The sequence below is a fragment of the Mauremys mutica genome, chromosome 6, assembly GCF_020497125.1.
Source record: "Mauremys mutica isolate MM-2020 ecotype Southern chromosome 6, ASM2049712v1, whole genome shotgun sequence".
NCBI lineage: Eukaryota > Metazoa > Chordata > Testudines > Geoemydidae > Mauremys > Mauremys mutica.
Genome location: NC_059077.1, coordinates 5,694,821 through 5,718,744, shown reverse-complemented (window position 1 = coordinate 5,718,744; position 23,924 = coordinate 5,694,821). Strand labels below are relative to the sequence as shown.

The window sequence follows — 23,924 nt, the reverse complement described above, 5'->3', positions numbered from 1 at the left end:
AGAGCTTCCTATTAATATTCACACAGGATCAGACCAGAGCTATATGCCAGGATGGGACTGATCATTACATTATATTTTCTACTCTTATCGTGTGTCCAGTTTTAAATGTTTCAAGCAATACAGCTTCCACCACTTCCCATGGGAGGCCATTCCCCAGTTTAGGAAATCTCTCTGAGGAAGTTTGCCTGATTTCCTGCCTAAGCATCCCTCTCCCTCAGTTCCATCTTGTTATGTTTCCCTGTTCTAGCGTAAGCAATACCTTTTCCCCCGGGTGTCTACACTATTCAAATAATAATGCATACAATTACTAATAATCTGCACACAGAGAGAATTCCCCGTGCAGGCACTCCACGCACTTCACAAAGGTAAGACATTAGCTGGGCCCAGTGTATTTCATACTTGTGGAATTTGCCACAGAATTCACCCCTTGCTCTTGAACTGCGACCCTGAGCCTAACCTTGATTCCTTCTAAATTATGTTTCTCGTCATTAGTGTGGGGGGAAGTCCCTTAAAATATAACTCTAGCGTAATCAAATAATGATGCCTTCCTGAGTGTGCAAGCAGTCTGAAACAACAGTGCCGTGGGGTACGAACTGTCTCTGTCCTCAATGGAGTGTCAATTCTAAAAACTAAGGGAGAGAATTAACATGCCAACAGCTAGGTATTTCACCACCGATCATTTTAACAGAAATAGCCCTGACGTGCTTGTGCTCACTTGTCTCCCATGCTACGTCGGGGGTCAGCCTCCAGCTGCCCAACACCACTGTCTGCAATGTGCACAAAGGTTTCCTACATGCTGAAGACTGAAAATGTGGGAAGAGAGCATACAATACATGGAATTTAATACCCAAACAAACACAGATACTATGCCACTGGGCTGCATTATTCATCACTGTATTTGATCCAATATTAACATCCACTTTCAAATTTAAATGAAGCTGCTGCAAGCTCTGCTCCAGAAATCCAGGGGCTTTGCTGCAGAATTTCGGTCCCTCTTGCAACATACCACATGGAGAATTGTATAGATGGGACCCTGAGGCACAGATAAGCTAAGTGACTTGCCCGAGTTCATCAAATAAAGTAGTAGCATGTCAGGGGTCTGAACCACAAGACTATGCTGCCTAACCTGAGTTACTTCTCAGCCAAGTTGGAATTTTGCATATGGTACACAAAGCAACTGTCAAAGATCTAACCTTTACCCAATTATACCCCCCCCCCCCTCACAGTGGGCAACTGTGGATTCTAATGACAATCTTAGTTCTTTCAAACTTTTGTTGCACTGGTAAGTCAATTCTTTCAGCTCCTCCAATCATTGTTTCTGTTCCCTCCAATTTGCTGTCCACTATCACTCCTAGGTCTATCTGGCTCACCACTACTGCATTGCAACTCCATTACTGAATTATTCCCTCTAACTGAGATTACATTCTTTCCCCCAGCTTGCATTTTTTGTGAATTTCCTGCCTGTGTTTGCAGCCTTTCTAGGTCCCTTTGTAATTTGTCTGTTCAAACCAGCCAACGGAGCCACAGATAAGCAGTTCAAATAAAATAAACAAGACAGAATTCTATTGAACTTGACCACTTGAATGGCTAACCCTTCTCTACGATGACATATTATAAGTATGCTGGCCAAGACTTTCAGAAGTTAATGATGATTTTGGGTGTCCAACCTGAGAGACACTAGAAGGGGCTTGATTTTCTGTAAGTGCTGAGCATCAGCCCTCTGAAAATTGAGCCCCTCTAAGGCATCTCAACATGGACATCCAAAGTCCCAGCTTAAAAGTTGGTCCCACAACTTTACAAAGATGAGCTTTTGACATGTGGAATGCTTGAACCAGACACATTTATATACATTCCGTGCACCAAAAAAGAAACCCAGCTCTCACACACACTGGTTTCATTAGCCACACCTAAACCTCCCTACTAGATTCATCTAGCCTAACATTCAAATGCTTATCTCCCTGCCTGCGGCTCGATCATAAAATTTCAATTTCTCCAGCAGCCACATTCAATCACAGATTAGGTTGGGGGATGGGGAGAGACGACACAAACCAGCAAGTATGTTTGCAATGAACGTGCAGCCTCCAGTGTTCAGCAGCACCTTGGAGCTAATTTCTTCTGCAAGTTTATCTAACTTTTACAGCATTTCTGCTATCGGGAAGGCTAAATGATTTGGCAGATTACAAGAGCAGCAAATAGCAAAGATTATTTAAAAGACCAGGCATTGTAAATCAGTCTATTTGACACCACAGTTATATATGCAATAAAGCGAACAAACTCTGCTAACGGAGCATTATCTGATAAAGAGAAAGCTCCTTGCAGGTATTTAGTGTTTAATCCCATGAAAATAGTTTGCCCTGATTTGTCTAGGTGACATCAGACAGCAGCTGGCTGGAGGCAACGGAGTTGATCCAGCATGCCTTGAACCTCACAAAGGCAATTTTCTCAACATTTATTGGTATCCGAATATTTAAAGGGACACTGCCAACGTGTTCAGACCCTAAAATATACCTTCTTCTAAAGAAAGCATGTAGGTCCCTGGTATGCCCTGATTAAAAAAATTAAAGATAGGATTCATTACTATTTATATGGCACTGCAGACTTGCATGACTCTACTGTAAGGTGGGTGCACAGTTGTTGGAAATGTGTACTTAGAAAGTAATTACCAATGGTTCACAATCAAGCTGGAGGTGCATATCAAGTGGGGTCCTGCACGGATCTGTCCTGGGTCTGATTCTATTCAATATCTTCATAAGTGATTTGGATAATGGCATAGAGAGTACACTTATGAAGTCTGCAAATGATACCAAGCTGGGAGGGGTTGCAAGTGCTTTGGAGGACAGGATTAGAATTCAAAATGATCTTGACACACTGGAGAAATGGTCTGAAATAAATAGGAGGAAATTCAATGAGGACAAATGCAAAGTATTACACCTGGGAAGGAGAAATCAATAGTACACATACAAAATGGGAAATGGTTGCCTAGGAAGAACTGCAGAGAAGGATCAGGGGTTATCAGTGGATCACAAACTAAAACCTCAACTGGAGTATTGTGTCCTGTTCTGGGCACCACACTTCAGGAAAGATTTGGAGAAAGTCCAGAGGAGAGCAACAAAAATGATTAAAGGTCTAGAAAACATCACCTAGGAGGAAAGATTGAAAAAACTGGGTTTGGTTAGTCTGGAGAAGAGAAGACTGATGGGGGATATGATAACAGTCTTCAAGTACATAAAAGTTTGCCATAAAGAAGAGGGAGATAAACTCTTCTCCTTAACCACTGAGGATAGGACAAGAAGCAATGGGCTTAAACTGCAGGAAGAAAGATTTAGATTAGACATTAGGAAAAAGTTTGTAACTGTAAAGGTAATTAAGCTCTGGGACAAAATGCCTGGAAAGGTTGTGGAATCTCCATCATTGGAGGTTTTTAAGAGCAGGTTAGACAAACACCTGTCAGGGATGGTCTAGATAATACTTAGTCCTGGATCAGATGACCTGTTGAGGTCCCTTCCAGTCCTACATATCTATGATTCCATGATGTGAACAGCTGCAAGATCGAGTGCTCAAAACTCAGGAAACTTCAGTCTTCACTTGCCAAAGCTGCATATCCTTACGGAGCAAATTAACAGAAAAGAGTAGCTTTACCGTTTCCATTTAACAAGGGAAAAAAATTCACACATGCAACATGAAAAGTGCCTTAGTAGCCTTAACCTGGAATTTCCTGACTTCTGGGTGTTTGACTGAGCAACCAAAGTGCTGCATCAGTGTTAGTTTTTTGCACAGAATTTTCTATGAGGAACCCACACACACACACAGAAAGAAAGAAAATTTTGGGGGTGGAGGGCAAGAGTCAGACTTGCAAGGCTTCTCAACTCAGGCTACTTATTTGCCACAATCACCTTCTTTTGGAAGCCCTGACTGACTGTGTGTTATGGAGTCATGCTGTAGAACAGCCTCCTTTCTCAGCCTGATTTTGACACTTCCCCATGGACATTTTTCCACCCCTAACCTCTGTCAGCCTAAAAATGTGCGTATTTCATCATGCTAGAGGAGAATTTGCTGAGAAAGTGTTAGATTGATCACACCAGCAGCATAAGGATTGTGGATCTTGGAAAAAATACTGCTTTGAACTTTTGGAAAGTTATTCTGGTGTTTACCTTGTCTGTTCATAACTAGCTACTCAGTATAAAAACTTTAACATTGTTTATTTTCACTGATAACTACTGCACAGACCTAGTTTTATTTTTTGTCGTCCTAAATCGTTAGTTATTTGGGGCCTGGTTTTCAGGAATTGGAAGTCAGTGGGAGTTACAAGTCCTCAACACACCTGAAAACCGGGCCATAATTTCTTCTCAACAAATCTCTTAACCATTGGAAGCCTGAGATTATTATAAGGTCCACGAACTCTATGCGGGAGAGAGAGCACACAGGATTGGCGTGCAGGGCTCTAGGCAGCGGGAGAAAAAGAGAGGATGTGACCTAGGAAACAGTCCAGCTGTAGGTGAACTCTGACGTAGAGTCATAGAGTTTATAATGGGCACTCCAGCTCCTGCACAGTTTATCAGCTCTGCACATTAAAGACAAAGGGTAAAACTTCAAAAGCACCTGAACAACTAAGGCGCCTGAGGCGTGTAGACACTTTTGAAAATTTTACCCAACACTTTTTTCTTAAGTTTTACGTTTTAATTAAATATTAAGAGTCTGGGGGAGTTTATAACCACCAAAGGTGGAGGAGTTTCTTAGCCGCTTCTTAACATCGTAAATTAAATGTTCATATTTTAAATGAAAGAAGAAAATACTCTAAAAATAAAATAGTTTGACTGAGTGTCAAAAGGGAAGTACAACCGCCCCATCCCCTCCACTCCCCTCAGCTTACTGGTCAGCTGGACTTTTATACCCAGAACACTGGGAAAGTGTTTTATTTTACTTCGTGCTTCAAAAGTGAATCAGCAGGAACAATCTGGGATTCGCACAGCTGAAATGCACTCAAATGTGATTGCTGGTCTGGGAACAATAGTTTTGTACATTCACAGTACAGAGTCTGAGAAATCACTACGCAGTGATTATACAAACCTTTGTATTCTCGCTAATAAAAGCTGCTGTCCAATCAGAGTACAGGGAATTACACACTATGGAGTTACTGAGAAATGCCATGGTTATGCAAAATTGACACCCAGAACCAATATGAATGCAGGAAATTGTGTACTGGAGGAGGGGAAAAAACCCAGTAGTTATGGAGCTGTAACTGTACTGCATCATTCCACTCTGATTGGCTGAAATATTAAATACATTTAGATTATGGAATAGGACATTGCATTCTGAAATATGTAACATTTCATGTACACAGTACAATATATAAAGTACACATTTAGCTGTATTATGTTTTTGTATTGCACTGTACAGTTTAACTAATAAAATCATTTGCTCCTGTCTGCAGAAAACAGCACAATCCCAAACAAATTTGATATTTGCCGGAGTCAGTAAAAATTTCCCTACTCGGCAAAATAACTAGATTTATTAGAGTCATAAACACTCTGGCAGTGAGATATATGTATATTTCCTTAAACAAGCAGTGTCACGTATTATTTGATCATCATGTTCAGAGATATCTTTTCATTTACAGTCCCTGAAAATTTATTCTTTGACCATAAATGTCTAGAAAACACACAGCGCCTTTTCTACAAGGTGATGACATTTCAACAAAGCACACCAGCAATATGGCATCAGAGATTAGTAGTTGTACAGGTTTACTTTTATTTAACTGCATGTATCCAATGATATAAAAAGTTTATTTTCATATTTCTGCTTGAATTCTCAACATAAACCTCCAAGTGATTTACTAACCTTACATGAATTGCCTTTGGATTAGAGCAGGTTTTGAAGCTTGGAGGCACAATATTATACTAGTACTTTGTACTTCTAAGCACTATCCATCTCCAAGCACTTTACAAACATTAACTACAGCTACTAATACTCCGGGAAGGTGAGGGGCCCATTTCACAGAAAGGGAAACTAAAGTTTAAACAGGTTAGCTACAAATGCCTACGGTTATACAGGAAATATCAGTTCCCAAAGCCTTACAGAAATAATTTAACATAGGAGAGCAAACAAAAGCCACCTCCTTGGGGGGGAAAAGAATAGATACAGATGTTCAACAGTCCAAGCAATCAACTTGCCAACCCTACTGTCAGAGGTGATGGCAGCTAAAGTCGTGTATCTTCACTGCAGAATCAGCCCAGATGATTGGCACCCTGGTCTGATCACCAAGTTAGCCTAGCTGGGGTGCAAGGCGCTAATTGCAAAGCCTTACCTGAGTTACTGGTGCTGCACGCCCTCAAGGGTGTCACTAGTCTTCTGGGGGACTATCTGATGGTTCTTTGGGCTGCTGTCAGCTGATTCTTTCCCAGGGGATTGTGGGAGAGCGTCTGTCTTTCTGGGTACATGGGGGAAATGTGGAAGGCATTGGAGGACTATCAGAGTGCTTTAGCCCGTGTCCTCACTGCAAAAAGTGCAGGTTACCAGTCTGAGTGAAAGCAGAACTCAGGCTTAAACTGTCTCCCCATCCCAAAGCCAAGCCAGCTAACCTGGTATTGAGCGCATCACTGACTCGCTGAGAGATCTGTGTGCATATGCATGGAAAAGTCAGGGACACTATGTAAGTAAGAGCCCAGAAAACTCAGCAGTCACAACATAACGAAAGAGGACAGGAGCAGGTTCAGGGGAGCTTGCCATTTTGGTTTGACTCAATGGCTGAAGAACCACACAAACAACAATGGGAAAAATAAATGTGAAAGCAGGATGTTAAAACTTCAGGGATTTAAACAAATTAGAAACAAGGCAGGCTCTGAGATCCCCAGGCATCCCTGTCTGCTGACTTCCAGGATTCTGAAATAGGAGATAAGCACATGGACTGAAAGGCCAAGGCGGTGAAAAAAGGATTGTAAGCAAAGGGAAAGTGCTGGTTTCTATGGAACTTCTTGAGTGACTGCATATTTTTTACTTCTGGATAGTCAGAGACACTCCCCAGACTCTCCATTCATTGCAGGAGTCGGGAAGATGAGACACTCGACAATGCAATTTTTATTTAACCTGACATTAGCTTTGGTGGTGTAGGGTGCTGGTACCCACTGTATATTTTCCAAATACATGTCAGTGTATTTTAGCTCTCGAGCTAAATGATCAGGCTGCAGAATATTTTCTATGTAATTAAAAAAAGATCTGAGCCTTTTATTTAAAATACATCACACAATTGATTTGCATAGTGTCCTTAGCGAGAGCATCCCAGAGTGCTGTTAAACTAACACCTACATAATAGAAAGCTCACAATATCAGATACGTTTCATGATACTCTCTAAGGCAGTATTCATACAATCACAAGCTCAAGAAGGAAAAGACCTGTTAGATCATCCAGACACCTCCCTGCCCATGGAGAACTGTTCCCTACAGCATGCTTCCTGGAATTTGCCCCAAGCAGTGGGGCTCTCGCTGTTTTGCTTAGGAGGCCATTCCCGAGCCAAATACATCTCAGCCTCTCATGACTGTTATTATTTATGTAGATGTTAGTAGAGCACCTAGAGGCCCTGATCAAGATTGGGGACTCACTGTACAAACGTTTCTAAGAGTTTACAGTCTAATTAGACAAGTCAGACAAAGGTGGGGCGGGGGGGGGGGGGGGATGGATGCAACACAGAAGCAGAGTGATCAGAGTTGTGCAGGGTAAACACCAGGTTAGTGCCATGAGTTTTTCCTTTTCAATTTGCGGGAGGGGAAAGGTGTTTTTCTGTGTACACACACATTACGTGCACACACTCCGTCGGAGTTTTTCCTTATAGGCAGCCTAAGTCGAAGCAAAAGTTTTCCCTTTCTTAACTTCACCCCATTACTCATAGTTACAGATCCTTGTGCAAGACTTAGAAATTCATCTCCTTCTCTAGTGTTACACCCTTCAAATATTTGAATATTATGTTCCCCCCACCAACCTAAGTCATCACTTATCCAAGCTAGACATATTTTAATCTTTTCTCATAAATCAATCCCTCAAACCTAGTGATAATTTTTTATTGCTCTTCTCTGAGCTTCCTCTAATTTGTCAATATCTTTCTGGTAACATGGCACCCAGAACTGAACACAATGTTCCCCGGGTATGGTCACAGCAGAGCTGTTAGGACAATCTGCTCTGTGCTATATGATGAAATGTCTTTGCAGCCCAAAATTGCACTGGCCTTTTTTGTAGCCATCACCTCACTCTGCAAAACCCTAATTTTTAATCTATTAATACATCTGAGCATAATACATCATTGTACGCCATAAAACCTGACACACAACTCCAACAGACACACTAGCTCACATTCAGTGGGGTCACTGGCAATAACAATCCCATCAGAGACAACAGTTCTTTGCAGGATCGGGCATGCAGTAGGGAGGAAAGAAATAGACTTTTATAATAGCATCATGCCCTTGGCTAACCGAACTGGCCATGCTTGGCACATTTATCATGCTGAAGGGTTTGCCCCCATCAATAGGAGTGTTGAAGAGACCTTGATCCTGAAACTGGCTGAGTGGTGTTGGTACGTTCCTGGCCCACTGCAGACAGAACAGTATCAGTGCAATAAAGGACAAAGGGCTCAACACAGTGTCCCAGAGACCTCTGCCCTGGATCCAGGCTGATTAGTGAGTCTCATTTTTCTTGGTGCTCATTGGTGCTTCATTACTGAAAGCGTTTGCTACCACTTCCCCTTGTGTAACAACAGCCCAATGTTATTTTCACTTAAGCACGAAAGAGCACTGCCTCTCCTCCCTATCGCCTGCCATGTCCTCACTCCCCTTTCTCTGCTTTCCTACTTCCTTGCTCCTATGACTCAACTCCTCCATCTCCTGCTCACCTAGGGTGACCAGATGTCCCGATTTTATGGGGACAGTCCTGATTTTGGGTTGTTTTTGTTTTTTTTTTATATATAGGCTCCTATTACCCTCCAGCCCCGTCCGATTTTTCACATTTGCTGTCCGGTCACCTATGCTCATCCAGCCCTCATTCTAAAACATAAAAACAAACCAGACAAAAAACGGTGGGACTAACATGGAATTTACATGGGACTTACATGGTGTGATAGACTCAGGCCAGTTGGGAACAGCAGAGTAGTAGAAGGGGGATATACTGGCCACTGAATAAGCAGTTTTCTGTTCCCTGAGTGATCAGAGCAAGGGCTGCTCCAGGCTAATGAGAACCCCTGACTCCAATTAACCTGCTAAGAATCAGGTGAGGCTGTTAAGCACCTGACTCTAATTAAGGCCCCTCTGATACTATACAAGGGTTCACTCCAGTTAGGCCAAAGGGAGCCAGGGGAAAGGAATTGCACGTGAGGAGCTGGGAGCAAGAGGCGTGCAAGAAGCTGAGAGTGAGTAGGCATCCTGCTGGAGGACTGAGAAGTATAAGCGTTATCAGACATCAGAAGGAAGGTCTGGTGGTGAGGAGGAGGCCATGGGGAAGTAGCCCAGGGAGTTGTAGCTGTCGCGCAACTGTACCAGGAGGCACTCTAGACAGCTGCAGTCCACAGGGTCCTGGGCTGGAACCCGGAGTAGAGGGCTGGCCCGGGTTCCCCCTAAACCTCCCAACTCCTGATCAAACACAGGAGGAATTGACCTGGACTGTGGCTTCTACCAGAGGGGAAGGTCTCTGGGCTGTTTCCCGACCCACAGAGTGAATCTGTGAAGTGAGCAAATCCACCAATAAGCGCAGGACCCACCAAGGTAGGGGAGGAACTTTGTAACAATGGATACTCTGTTTTCATACTGGGCTTCACCATTCACTGTTCCAAATGAGACTAAGCCACTATTGTCTTTTCTACATCTCATCTAATCCCTCTTTATTTCTCTCATTTTCCATTCCCATCCACCCTTACAGACTCATTCTCACCAACCTTTTGCTTTTACAACCTTACCCAACCAGTCATTCCCCCCTAACAATCTCTATCTCACTAAGCCATTAAGAGAGATATTTTTAAGAGAAGAAAGAAACGTTTAGAAAAAATAAGAACTGAGCAGACAGAGCAGGTGAAGAAGCACCAATGTTCACTCTTGATTTTACACATGTAACCCTTCTCCATTCCCCTGTCCTGTCTTTATTTTTGGCTTCTCTTTTCATAGTCCCTCTCTCTCTTTTGAGTGCCAATCTTTGGGGGATAGGGGTGGTCTTTTACTTGTCTGAACAGTGCCTACAACTTTATGGATGCTAAATAAAAATAACCTCAGCATAACATTTTAAAAGATTTCATGCAGGTTACAAAGCATTAGCTAACATTTTCCAAATGTGCATGGCTTAATGGGCACTTAAATAAGAATAGCCTGATTTTCAGAGGTGCTGGGCACATGCAGTACCCATTGACTTCAATCATCATTTCCATGGATTAACACGCTGCCTTTCTTCACAAGTTCAGTCCAAATTCTTAGCCAGCCATAGAAATAATAAATCAGCTTTTTGCTTCAACAGGTACAGTAATCGGAAGATCTGTGCAGTCTTAGGTCAAGCACTAATAATGGCTTTATGATTCCAAAGTTTCCTACCTTGTCATTTAGTCACTGAACTGTAAGCCTTCACTGAATTTCTAACCATTGTGGGCAAGAAATGCTATTAGCTGGGCAAGATTTAAGACCTCATTATACAGAGATACAAGATCTGGATGCAGATCTTAAATAGACACAGGGTGACGTCCTGCCACACTGAAGTCAATGGGAGCTTTGACATTGACTTCAATGGAGCCAGGATTCCCCCTATTATGTATTCATTTTCTGCATTATGGTGAATAAGTATTGCAGCCTTTCTACCTTTTTATACCAGCACAATTGAAAATGAATCTTCATCTCAATGTTTCTTCCCCCCCGCCCCCCTTCAATGAACTATTTTATATATAGTCTAATGGAACACCTAAACTAACACCAACTCCTACCGGTGCTTTACACTATTCTTCCTCTTGCTGAATAGTTTAATTTCTTCTGCTGTGACTTGGGAGTGTTTTATAGTGGAATCCGGCAGCCAAATCCTTCTGTTCCCTTAATTATATCTGCCCTGGCAGCTACATCACTGAAAAACAAGTTACGATTAAACATTTCAGATACCCATAAACACTAGGCTGCTATAATATAATGTCCTGTGTTCCTGGCTTTATGGGAAGAGCGGTTTCAGGGAGGTTTAAAAAAAAATTAAATAAGCCCAGCACTTTTAAATGTCTGAAAATCTAAAGATACCTTAACTATTCTTCAATACCTTAATCATTCTGTGGAATCATGATCTGGTATAATGGCCATTTTAAGTGAAAGGTTTGCTGCTCTGCACAGTTGCTACTTCCTATTAATTGTGAATTAAAACATAATTTAGCATGGCTGTATGCCAGCATGACAAGTAACATTTGCAGACACTAACTCCAGTTGAATAGGGGAAAAAGCACTTAAAGATGCCTTCAAGTAATAGAAAGTCCCTTACCAAGCTGTACTTTAAAACTAATAGAGCTTCACGTTGACAAACTGACATGGATTAAGAACAGAACTGTTGAAACAAAAAGAAAAGTGCCTGCCTTCTAAATCTTACAGGGCAAAAGTGATGCTTGGTTATCATTCTGTTTATCAGCATGCACTTTGGAGAGTTCAGGGCAGGTCTGGATACACATTCATTCCATTTTATGCTGCACATTACTGAAAACACATTTGGCATAAATAATTCATAAATGCTTTGTCCGAAACTTAAGATTCCAAAATGCCACATGGTTTTCAGCTTTATGGCTGCTTGGTCTTTAGAACAGAAATAGACAACAGATGGATGAATTTGGCGACCCTGGTAAGGACCCATCACTTAGAATTACACATGGGAGGTAAGAGTGAACATCTTCTAGCTTCAGAGCCATGGAACCGCGTGGCCTTGGAGATAGCCACACACAGTCACGCTGGCTGGAAACCCCATGCTTATGTTAGCAGTCAGCTGTCATGGAACGGGGCAAGAAAGGGCAGAGGAGTGGGAGGAGTGCTTGCTCACTTGGATGCTGGAAAGACCTTGATATAAAATAAAAGTATGTACTCAAAAAACGAATGCTCTGGTATTTTCAATTAATGGGCTGGGTACCCCTCAGATGGAATTTGGGGCATGAGAGGAGACTCACAAACAGAAGACATGGTGAGGAACCAACAAGATTGAAACAATGCGTTAGAAGTTTTGAGGAATTACCGTATGGAGTTTAGTAGTAAGCAAAGAGTACTAAGAATGTTCCTATACTGCCTTTTGATAAACCCATTTTCTGATCACACAGTACATCACATGTGTCCTTCACGCCAGCATTTCTCCCTATTTTTCACTAGTGTCACTTCATCGCTGTTACTGGAGTTATTCTAGTATGAAACTGGAGCAATGCAGTGAAGAATAAGGCCTCGTGTGTCTATATTGTATTGTCTGGGCTAGATGGCCCCATCCTGCATGGAGCAGAGTGTCTTCAACTTCCACGGAAGTGACAGTGCTCTGCACTTTGCTGGATAGGGCCCTAAGATTGTATGTTCCTTGTGATGCTACATCTCACTGATGATGGATCTGATATATGCTTCAGGCTCAATCACACTGTTTAAAAATGATTAATTTACCCAGGAAAGCTCAGCTCAGACAGCAGCTGCTTTTCAGTGAGATCCCATCCCCCACTCTTCTACTCCCCTTTCAGTAGGCTGAGAGGGGCACAAGGACGTCCATGTGACTTACCAAAAGAAACCATATTTGTTTAATTAGCTGGATTGGAACAGAGAATTTTCCTACTTGCCAGCTCTTTACTTGATCTTAGTGCCTCCAGCAGTTTTCCCTTAGAGTAAATGTCTGAACTAAGCTAATGCCCACCGGAGACCATGGGCCTGGAGCTGTGGCAGTGAACACAAACCCCCTAGAGGAACAGCATTCTGTTACGTAAGTTCTGACAAACTCCCAGATGTGTACTCTGTTATACAGGACTGTGGACTAAAGGCAGTTCCATTCTTCTCCATTTGGCCTGCAGCTGTCTGGGGTAATGTTTAAATTAACTGAGATTTTATACATCAAAGAGAAGGATATATATGATTCAGCAGAAGCTACTGAGGTATAACAATAGCCATAGAAATAAACCAGGTACCACCAACACAGTGTAAGTCAGCGTGTTAGAAAGGAGTCAAAGGGGGACACAACAGGGCTAGCGAGGAGTCACACTGTGAGCATGAGAACCCACGATAGGGCAAAACAGGTCAGCAGACTTGACATGGCATTAGAGGCACCCTTAGAACAAGCCAGCAGTAAAGCCAGGAGTGTAGGGTTTTTGGGCCAGGCTCCCCTGGGCAGTAGGCATTGCATTTTAACAACCTATTTCAAAAACTGCACACAGGTGGTAGGTGTCACACTGAGATAAATTACCTGTTTTTTGCAGCTGAACAGATGGGTATGGAAGAGAAGTTTTAGTCTGTTAATTCCCAGCAATAACTAGTAAAGGTGTTCTTGGGCTCCTCGGGATTACTTTTCGAAAACCATACACCTGTCGACACCCTGCACTTCTGTCATGAACTACCTGGTATCACGGATATGCTACAAAAAAATTAAGTAAGGGTCTGAATGGCTCAGGAGACTGGTATTAAGCCGCTCGCTTCCAGGTTCTTTATTTGAATCCAGCCCAGGTTGGAAGTGACCAAAAATTGCTCCCAGCTACTGTGTGATTAAAATGAAATGGCAAGACTCAGTAGATGTGCTCTCACCACGAAAACCACCACAGCTGACAACCTTATTGGTAGCAACAGCAGAGGCCAAAGACTGAATGAATAATTAACGGATGTTATTCTAGCACCAATTCCCACTTAATTTTATACAGAAAACTCAAAGGAAACAGATCTTTTAACTTACAAAAAAACCCTCCAAAAACCAATACAAAATGAATGCAACCCAGGGACTTACGGTTCTATGCAACAACATGAAAAGAGTGCACGCAAGACAGTGAAGTCTGCAGGGCGTGAAATTAAAAATTTCACACAGATACAATGAAGTCATGATACAGTGTTACAACCTTGGCACAAAAATCTTCTGGTTTGAGTAAAGTCAGTGTCACGTGATGTTACGGTTTGTGCCCCAGTAGAAATGGCTTGCTGCTGAAGTCTGTAGAACAAAACAAAGAGATGAAGCATGGGAATGTTTGGATAGTTAAAAGGGGGAGGGGGGGCTATATGTTCTACCCATTTAGGCATTTCTTAGGTACCCATCACTGTCATATCGAATTGCCATGTTATACTGAAGAAATGGCACACTACTCTCTCACATCTGGAAATCTAGGAGGTAAGATATGATTGAGGAACAAGTAAAAGGAGATTTGATCTGACAGGTCTTGAGGTTTCGGGTCTCTCTCATCAGACCAGCCTGCTATTTTGACTCTGAATCCTTCAAGTCTACCAAAAATGGCGTGGGAGTGTAGTCTTCAAGTTCCAAGGGTATGCATGAGAATAAGGACACACCCAACAATTACAAAGCATCAAGGAAGAGTTGGGATGCAAGGCACATGGGATGATGCTTAGCAATCCTTGCAGAAATTGCTTCACCAGCCACAGGTCAGAAAGGAAATGAATGCTGGAGCACTGAGGATACCCTAGTTTCCTTAACCGAGACAGTGCCCCCTGTTGGAACAAACGCTCAGTACCTTGAGCTCCCAGGGAGTTCCCAATAGATCCATGTGCAGGCACGTGGGTTCAAGAGTGGTTCTGGTGCAACACTGAATTATCAGTCAACGTGCACAGTGTAGAAAGGATTTTATTTCCAAGAGTGAGAAAAATGCTTCCAAAGTCACAAATTGTAAAGCTGCTCATAAGTTATGTTTCAGAGATATCTGATAGATTGACAGACACACAAACACCCTACAAATACATTCATGGCTCTGAATTGTAAGGAGTAAAATTGGAATTCAGCACTACCACTCAGCTGAAAGCAGTATCTCTTGATCACAGGCACAAGAAGTTACACACACAAGTACTATTGGCAATGTGAGTTGTGTGCAGAACTCACTCTTCTGGAAATTTACCTAAAAAAGTCAGTCCAACAGTGCAAAGGTCATTTCTGACATGGCATGTTTCACCCTGCTGATCTGAGACGGAACACATGGGGAAACGTACAGAAGAATGTGACTTTCTTTTGCCTTTTACATACTTAATAAAATCGTCAAGTCTTCAGCTTATTACATTTTTTAAAATGTTACTCATTTCATTCCAGTAATTTCATTAGGTTATAGTTCTACATCTTTATTAAAAATAATCAAAATTTAAATGTTTCAATAAACCCAATTTTGGTTTTAAGTAGTAAAAGATGATTCAATGAAGATTAAGCAAAAATGAAAGTTAAAAGTATAATAGTATTAGAGTCTTTATGAACCTTTTCTGAAAGATTCCCCAAACACACAGGAAATATTATAAGCGACTTGGAATTCTGCTTTTTAATTTATTGATTTTACAAAAACAAATTTAAATTATTCAATACATACATTTTAGGAGGCTGCTCTCACTAACCATTTTAGACATGTTTACATTAATATAAAGTCCTTTGAAATTTATGAATAGTAAGAGCCACCGGAGCAAGAAAAACGTAAGATACGACGCTAGTTAAAAAACACAAAGGTACTCCGTGTCAGGCAGAACCAAGCAATCACAGACAGAAGCCAATTTTAGTAAATTGCTTTCTTTTCCTTTATATTTGTGCTTCCAAGTCATCATATTGTTTCCAGAACAAAGTAAAAACAGTAGTTTTACTTTTTCTTTGTGACCTTCAGTAAAAAATGTACCAACTGATCAGAATAATAAAATACATCTGAATTATTATTATATAAACCTCAGAACTGACAAGGATAGAGAAGCTTGTATGTTACACTGAGTAATCTAAGTTCCAAAATAATGAGATAAACCAGTGTCTGCGATTAAACGTGGAATGTGTGATATCGGGGGGAGGAGGGGATATTTTGTTTTGCTTAAGAAGCTCAACTGAATACTGATGAGATAACTTGAGAACCCCAGTCATAGTGTGTGACAAAAACAAATTTACCCAAGAGTGTATGTTTTTGAACGGGACCATCTGATTTAGGAAGAGAAACAGAATCAGTCACATCCTGTGGTGGAAATTGATGGATTCAGCTTAAACAAAGAATAACCACAAGTTGACATAACAAATCTCCTTGCCACAGCTGGAGGTGGGGTTAAAGGAGACTATGCTCTCATCTATTCCTAAAGTTCCCTTCACATTTGTGCCAAGCATTGGAAGACATGTTGTATGATTCAATCCTCAAGAAACACTGGAAGCATCTACTATAACGATTTAACTACCTTAAACAGTTCTCCAGATTTTCAGCATGCTATGCAATGCAACGTTGTCATGAATAATAGCAGATGTCTGAGTGTGCAAAGATGTATGCTTAATATCTATTTCCCTATCTTTTTCTTGACGAGTTGGAACCTGATTCTCTTGTCATTTAGCCCTAGTGTAACTTAATTTTCTTCAGTGACGTTATTCCCGATACACACCATTGTCAGCATATGGAGCTTTAGATTTTGATTTTTTTCACATCAGAGACTTTTGTCCCAAGAACATTAAGAGATGAATGCGTATTTCTCCAAATATTCTCCGTTCTATTAAGGACCATAAACAAAGACTGAGGATACACTAACTAAAGGAAGTACAACCAGACAGAAACTTAAAAAAAAAAAGACACTCCCCTGCCCCCCCAAAAACCTTTGTTTTAAAGTTAGGATGATGGACAATTTCTCCTGATTTAGACACTATCATATTTCCTACAATCTCTATTACCCTCTGGAAATTCTTCATCAGGGGAGGATTTTGTCCTTATGACAAAAGGATTATGTCCTTTGTCCATCAACACCTGGCCTGGATTATTCAAGTAACTACAACAACCCACTTTTATTCATTCATTGCTTCAAGGCATCTGTAGTTGCCCAGCCAAGTATCAAAGAAAAAGACCTAATATAACACATGCCAACCTATGAAAAAGGAAAGCTTAATGCTCTATCTTACTTGCTAAGGAAACAGGAATATCTCCCTCATGAGAGCAATCAAATGACAAGGGGCTAATGTGGTCAAATAAAGGCACATGCAAAACTCATCCTTCCAAAAACGAAACAAATGCCTACCCCAGAAAAATCTCCACTACAGTAGAACCTCAGAGTTACAAACTGACCAATCAATCACATGCCTCATTTGGAACCGGAAGTGTGCAATCAGGCAGCAGCAGAGACAAAAATAAATAAATAAGTAAAAAGCGAGTACAGTACAATACTGCGTTAAAACATACTACTAAAAAACAATAAAGGGAAAGCAGCATTTTTCTTCTGTATAGTAAAAGTTTCAAAGCTGTATTAAAATCAATGTTCAGTTGTAAACTTTTGAAAAATCAAAGTTTTGTTCAGAGTTATTAACAACCTGCATTCCCGAGGGGTTTGTAACTCTGAGGTTCTCCTGTACATAACTCCACCCCTTATTAGAGCACAGTTTTGCCCCAGTCTTAATGTCACAACTGGGTGGAGCGGGATAGAGGGAACCACAATGGGCAACACCTCTGTGTGCTCCCTGCATCATAAGCAGCAACCATTGGCCATCAGCATATTTCTATAATCAGACCTCAAATTTCCTCTGCAGCTTTGTGGGTCCCAGCTAATGAGAACACCTGGTGGTAGAGAAGGGACCAGTGGCCATCTCAAGCAGCAGTGGAGACATCACCTTCACCTCAAACTTTGTCGTTCCCACCCACCAATGGTGTCACTCTTGGGAGGGGCTTGCCACAGCAGGGGCAACTCTCACCTCTCTCTCAGACCTCCTTTGTTAACATCATCAAGTATGTTCCGGTAGCCCTGGACATAATCAGGATCAGGCCTTTTTGTGATAGGTGCTGTAAACACGCACCCTCTCTCTTCACCAAAGAGCTCACTATCTAAGAATCCATTAGAACCCAATGATTCGTAATTGGAAAAAGTATTTGTGCTTCTTTTACATCAGTCCTGTGGTGATGCTGCATTTAGACTAGCCCTGCCTTCATACTGACCAATTCGTTATTAATATGATAAAGGAAGTCAAAATACAAATAGATGAGCTTAGTTGTGGTGTCTCTATTCAAAAGAGAGAGAAACTAAGTATGGTAATGTGTAATTTATTGTCTGGCTGATGTGTGGTTTGGGGATTTCAAGAGATAAGAACAGAGCAAAATGGTTCATCAGCAGGTCAGCAATCTCCCCTCCCCCCGAATTCCCTTGTGAAAGACATTGCTATCCATGGTAAATTATTTTTATTACAAAGTTAGAGCACTTCTCCTGTAAGGATGGCAGGAGCAATGAGTCCAGACCAGAATAGGCAGGGGACACACACTCTTTTGGGCATCACCCAACAGTTGCAAGTCCCAAGGGTCCTTGCTACCCAGCTAAATGGGGGAGGAAGAGTAGGATCTCTCAGGAGCACAACCAGACTGCAGGGGCAAAATCTCCTCCCTCTGATAGAAGCATCTTTCACAGGGCTTTGAACATGAGTGATATTTAGCTTGAGCTCCTCCTGCACAATCTTTCACTGCTGGCCCTCTAAATGCAGGATGACAGAATGCAATTGAAAAAAGCATGGAGGATCCACCAAGCAGTGGCCATGAAGGAGTGGCCACTGTGCTAGGAGGAGAACCGGCAGAGGACATTGTCATAGCAGCCAAAGAAGGATGAGGTGTAGTGAAAGAGGGTACGATTGACAATGCCAGATTAGCAGAGAGATCAAGGATGAGGAGGATGGAGTAGTGGCCTTAAGATTTGTCCAAGAAGGGACTGCGAGAAACCTAGATGAGAGCAGTTTCAGTGGAGTGAAGTGGGTGAGGATCCAGAATGCCACTGTAGGAGACGAACTTGAGCCAGAAAAGGCAGTGAAGGAAAGAAGAAAGACGGGACAGTAACTGGAAAGGCAGCTGTTGCTTAGGAATGGGGCTTTTTGATGATGGGGGAGAGCAGAGCATGGGGAGGAGCCAGAGGACAGGGAGCACTTCTCTTTGTTTCATTGTTCTAAGTCTCTAGTGGTTTGGTTATACACACAAATGGGAACTAGACTGAAACCACTTTCACCTTTGACCTAACATGGGATTTAGAGCGAGTAGGAAAGGCCAGTGCAAGAAACATACAGTGCATAAAAATGGTGTCATCTTAAGAAGCAGACCTAAAGGGTTAAGCCAGCTTTGTAATATTATTTGTACTCTACTTTCCTTTGCTTATTATTACTTTCAAACCATAATCAACTTATTGTCACACCACTGAGCGATGGAAACCTTGCCAGCTACTTCAAAAATTGACAAGGTTTCTGTTGCATGGAACAATCCCAAAAGACATTTCCCCTCATTTTAATATAAAATCCTGTCAGATCCACACAGCTGAATAGGTGGAAAACGTTTAAGGAATATGCAGCTGTAATAGTCCTCCCCCAACTAGTCAAGTTTGGAATAAAAGACGATCAAAAAAACGTGAAGATCCAGCGCTAGATTAATGCAAATATCTGCCTGTTTGCCAGTGTACTTTTTGATTAAACTGGCATACATCAAGTACAATTAGAAAGGTTATTTATAACTAAGAAATACATAATTCTGCATTTTGATTAGGGTGACAATTACAGCCGACAGTTACTAATTAACATTAATCCTTTTGCGCTGGGAGTCAGAATTTCCTGGTGTGATTTTCGTTGTCTGCAATGGACACAACAAAACTGCCATCACCAAGCAGCTGTCAGTACCCTTTGGTGCAAGCAAGTGTTCTCTGTACTCATAACAAAAATAATAAATAGTCTCTGTTCATGTTTGAGATTAGATAACCTCAGGTATATGTACCTAATACCGTTTCACAATTAAGCTGGTGATTACAGCGTTAAATATAATTAAGCATGGAATTCTCATGGTTAAACCCAATTCCAGGGTCTCCCAAGAGTATGTTTCCTAGGATGAAGGCTGTTTTCAGCCCCAGGTCACAAATCTCCCAGTGTTTAACTTGTTTTCTTATTCCAGTTTTAGGTTCTCATCTACGTTTATCTGGCCTGGGGATTTTAGCCACACTAATATACATTGCAGATGTGGAGTGGTCCTTCCCCTGTCTCCATCATTTTCAGAAGCAGCATGGTGGTGCAAATACTGAAGATGCAACTGATGATGCATATCAGTTTGCTACGGCAGCATATCTAAGATGTGGCAAAAATCAGATCATTTTTTCCCTTTACCTATTAAACCAGGAACATTTTGGTTTTGAAAACAAATCTGACTTTCCAATGCCAACCTTCCAAAAGCGCTTGGTTCTTTTGCCTGATTTTTTAAAATTAACACCCTCCTAGTGTCCCCAAACATAATTTTACACCATACAAATTGTTGATCTAATCAGATTTTTCCATCTCTATGATTTGATAAAAGACAAAAACCGATTTTGTATGCATGCATTATCAAGAGGCAAGCTATCGGCATTACAATCTCAGCCATTGCCTTTTCAGGCAAATGCAACAGAAAATTCACTTATGGCCCCCTTTCCAACTGCTTTGAAACAGAAGTAGAGACATGGTCCAAATCTAGTCCAGGTCAGAATTTGTGTTTCAACACAGTTCATCCATTCCACAAGGCCCCTGAATAAAGAGTGTCAAGGTGCTTACCATTTGGGTCGACTGATTGGGTTGGGATTGGTGTGGATACAAATAAATGAGATGGCAGAAAAGGAGCACTGCAAGCTCTAAGTAAAGTAAACCAGTGTTGTAATTTTCACATTTATTTTGTAAGCATGAAATAGATAGGTTATTTCTACATACAGAGGTGCCCAACTAAAATCAAGATAAGTGATATTAATGTCCTATGGCCAGTATTATTGAACCTCGAAAGCAATAAACTATGAGTCGATAAATATTACATTTGCAACATAGTTAACATTCTTCTACTGTCTCTGGCACTTATTACACATTGTAACCGCAAGTCTACAATACATTATTCATATTTGGGGTGTCACTGAGTGATGGATTGCTGTAAGAGAGGCTGTCCTTTAAATAAATCAACAAATAAAAATGCAAATGTTAACATTTTCAGCCACAACTTTTTCCATCTTGAATGGGGAATGAAAATTTCACATTATATCGACAGCCAGCAGAGAGAACAATTAACAGCCTACACTGTGAATAAGAGAGATTAATTTGCCAACGTCTGGTTTTATCACTCGCATATGCAACTATATTGGACTTTTCGTGCTGTTAGCTCTCCTTGGGGAACAGAGAAAACTTGTCTCCTATCATGTTCGCCACCTCATTCACCGCCCCTCTCCACACCCCCTCTTAATTCCTTAAAATGTTTATAAGTTGGGCATGGAGTGGAAGACTTTTTTTCTCCTTTTGAATCTTAAATTGTGTCTGATACCAGGAAAAAAACATTTCCTTTCCTTCAGAAGTTTTTGCTTCTACAAGATCTCTATAGGAGGAAGAACTTAGTACAGTATAACATTTTAAGAGCAGAAACATATTTAGGCATCCGTGGCACTTGCATCTCAAAAGCAGCTACTGTATATGCAAAGTTAATGCTTTCTCACATCCGTGTTTTATTTATAAGTATTCAGTATAATGGATCGACTGGAGAGCATGCCAATGTGTGCTGTTAAAAATACTCTGTGCATTACATTTGACATCAAATATTAATTTGCTGCAAGGTCCCTGAATACTCATCTTCCTCATGTGAGATGTGTTGGGCAATTGGGTAAGTAATTCTGTTTTTAAAATCCCCCCAAACACAAATTAACACAATATAATCTGTTGGTAAAATTCCAAAAGGCCTTTGTGGTCTAACTGATAATAGTATAGATGGGTTGTTATTTAATATACATGTTGCAGGAACTTTTAGACATTGAAATAAAAGTGATTTAAAAGAAACTCAACTCCAAAAACATACATTCAGTTAGCATTAAAGGCCTGATTTAAAGCTGCAGCTAGAAAATTTAGGATTAATACTAAAACTCCAGGTTATCACCCAATCTCTTAAATTCATCTGACTGTACCTAAACTCAGCAGAAATAATTTTACTTAGTTGCCGTGAGAGAGAAAGAGACTGCATTTCAGCAAAGTTCTCCGATTCTATTCAAAACCTTCTAGCTTCTTTTTGGCTTTGACTGGTCGGCACAGTCTTCGGACTCACCAAGTCAGGCCACGACACTGCATCTGCATGGGGAGACACTCCTGAGCCTTCATGGTGCCCCAAAGGCTTCAGTGGGGATCAGTGCAGATGAAGTAGTTTTCTGCATGGAGCCAGCTGCACAACTGGTGTGTCTGAGGAAAGTGTCTGACTTTATATTTTCACTTATAACCATTATATCTGTAAAAAAAAAAAAAAAAAACAGGAGTACTTGTGGCACCTTAAAGACTAACAAATTTATTTTAGCATGAGCTTTCGTGAGCTAAAGCTCACTTCTTCGGATGCATAGAAAGGAACACACAGACAGGAGATATTTATACTTATTTATCTCCTGTCTGTGTGTTCCATTCTATGCATCCGAAGAAGTGAGCTTTAGCTCACGAAAGCTCATGCTAAAATAAATTTGTTAGTCTTTAAGGTGCCACAAGTACTCCTGTTATTTTTTTTTTTATTTTTTTTTGCGGATACAGACTAACACGGCTGCTAGTCTGAAACCTGTCATTATATCTGTATTTTGCAACAGGCCATTTGTTTTGCTGAAATCAGAGGTCTGTTATATCCGAGCTGAGGCCTAGTTACTGTAAAACCTTCTTGAATCCCTTCACTTAGGCCTTGTCTACACTACAGTTTTGTCGACAGAAGTCAGCATGGGGAGCTCACAGTGCATCTTCCCAGCTGACCATGGCGGCTCCATGCAGAAAACGCTCTGCCGCTTGGAGCCCACCTGAGTTGCTGGATCTGCTGGCACTGTGGGAAGAGGCTGTGCAGTCCCAGTTCTGCTCCAGCCATAAGAACTTTGATAGCTATAGTCAGATTTCTCATGGCATGTTGGATAAGGGCTATGAATGGGACACACATCAGTGCCGTGTGAAGATAGAGTAGCTCAGTTAGGCGTACCAGAAGGCAAGGGAGTCAAACCACCGCTCTGTGCTGGGCCAAAGATCTGCCGCTTCTATAAGGAGCTTGACACCGTCCTCAGCGGTGACTCCACCTCCACTGCCAAGAGCCCCGTGGATACTTTGGCGAGGCTGGAGACAATGGGCTCAATCCCGAGAATGAAAACATGGACGAGGAGGTCGAATTGGAAGACTACATAGAACACACGGCAGAGTCATCTGGTGGTACTGCGCATCAGGACCCTTTTTTTAATTGCAGAACCACAAGTGCCCGCAATACCATAGAGAAGTACCCCTTTCTATTAATGTACTCTGTCGCAAGATGATAGCAGCCTTCAACTACATGAAGGGGGTTTCCAAAGAGGATGGAGCTCGGCTGTTCTCAGTGGCAGCAGATGACAGAACAAGGAGCAATAGTCTCAAGATGCAGTGGGGGAGGGCTAGGTTGGCTATTAGGAAAACTTATTTCACTAGGGGGTTTGTGAAGCACTGGAATGGGTTACCTAGGAAGGTGGTGGAATCTGCATCCTTAGATGTTTTTAAGGCCCGGCTTGACAAAGCTCTGGCTGGGATGATTTAGTTGGTGTTGGGTCCTGCTTTGAGCAGGGGGTTGGACTAGATGACCTCCTGAGGTCCCTTCCAACCCTAAATTTCTATGATTCTATGGGATGGAAAAAACTGCATCATGGGACGTTGAACATGCATCCATGATGCACTGTGATCCATTCCGCCTTCCCACAACTCTTAGCTGCAGAAGGTGGTGAATAGCATAGTGGGATAACTACCCACAGTGCACTGTTCTCTCTGTTGATGCTAGAGCACCAACTGTGGATGTGCCCTGCCGACAGAAGGA

At 41.6% G+C, this 23,924-nt stretch overlaps 1 protein-coding gene across 5 annotated transcripts in view; it reads right to left on the bottom strand.

Annotated features, from left to right (window-relative positions):
* KIAA1328 (KIAA1328 ortholog) overlaps positions 1 to 23,924 on the bottom strand; it is a 250,571-nt gene that overhangs the window by 4,678 nt on the left and 221,969 nt on the right. The window contains exon 11 of one of the 5 annotated variants that reach the window (XM_045020561.1): positions 22,247 to 22,355. The exons of the other annotated variants lie outside the window; for them this stretch is intronic. Coding sequence (XP_044876496.1) covers positions 22,337 to 22,355 — 19 coding nt within the window. The 3' untranslated portion in view covers positions 22,247 to 22,336. Of the gene's footprint in view, positions 1 to 22,246; positions 22,356 to 23,924 lie in introns of those variants that run through there. 5 annotated transcript variants of the gene reach the window in all.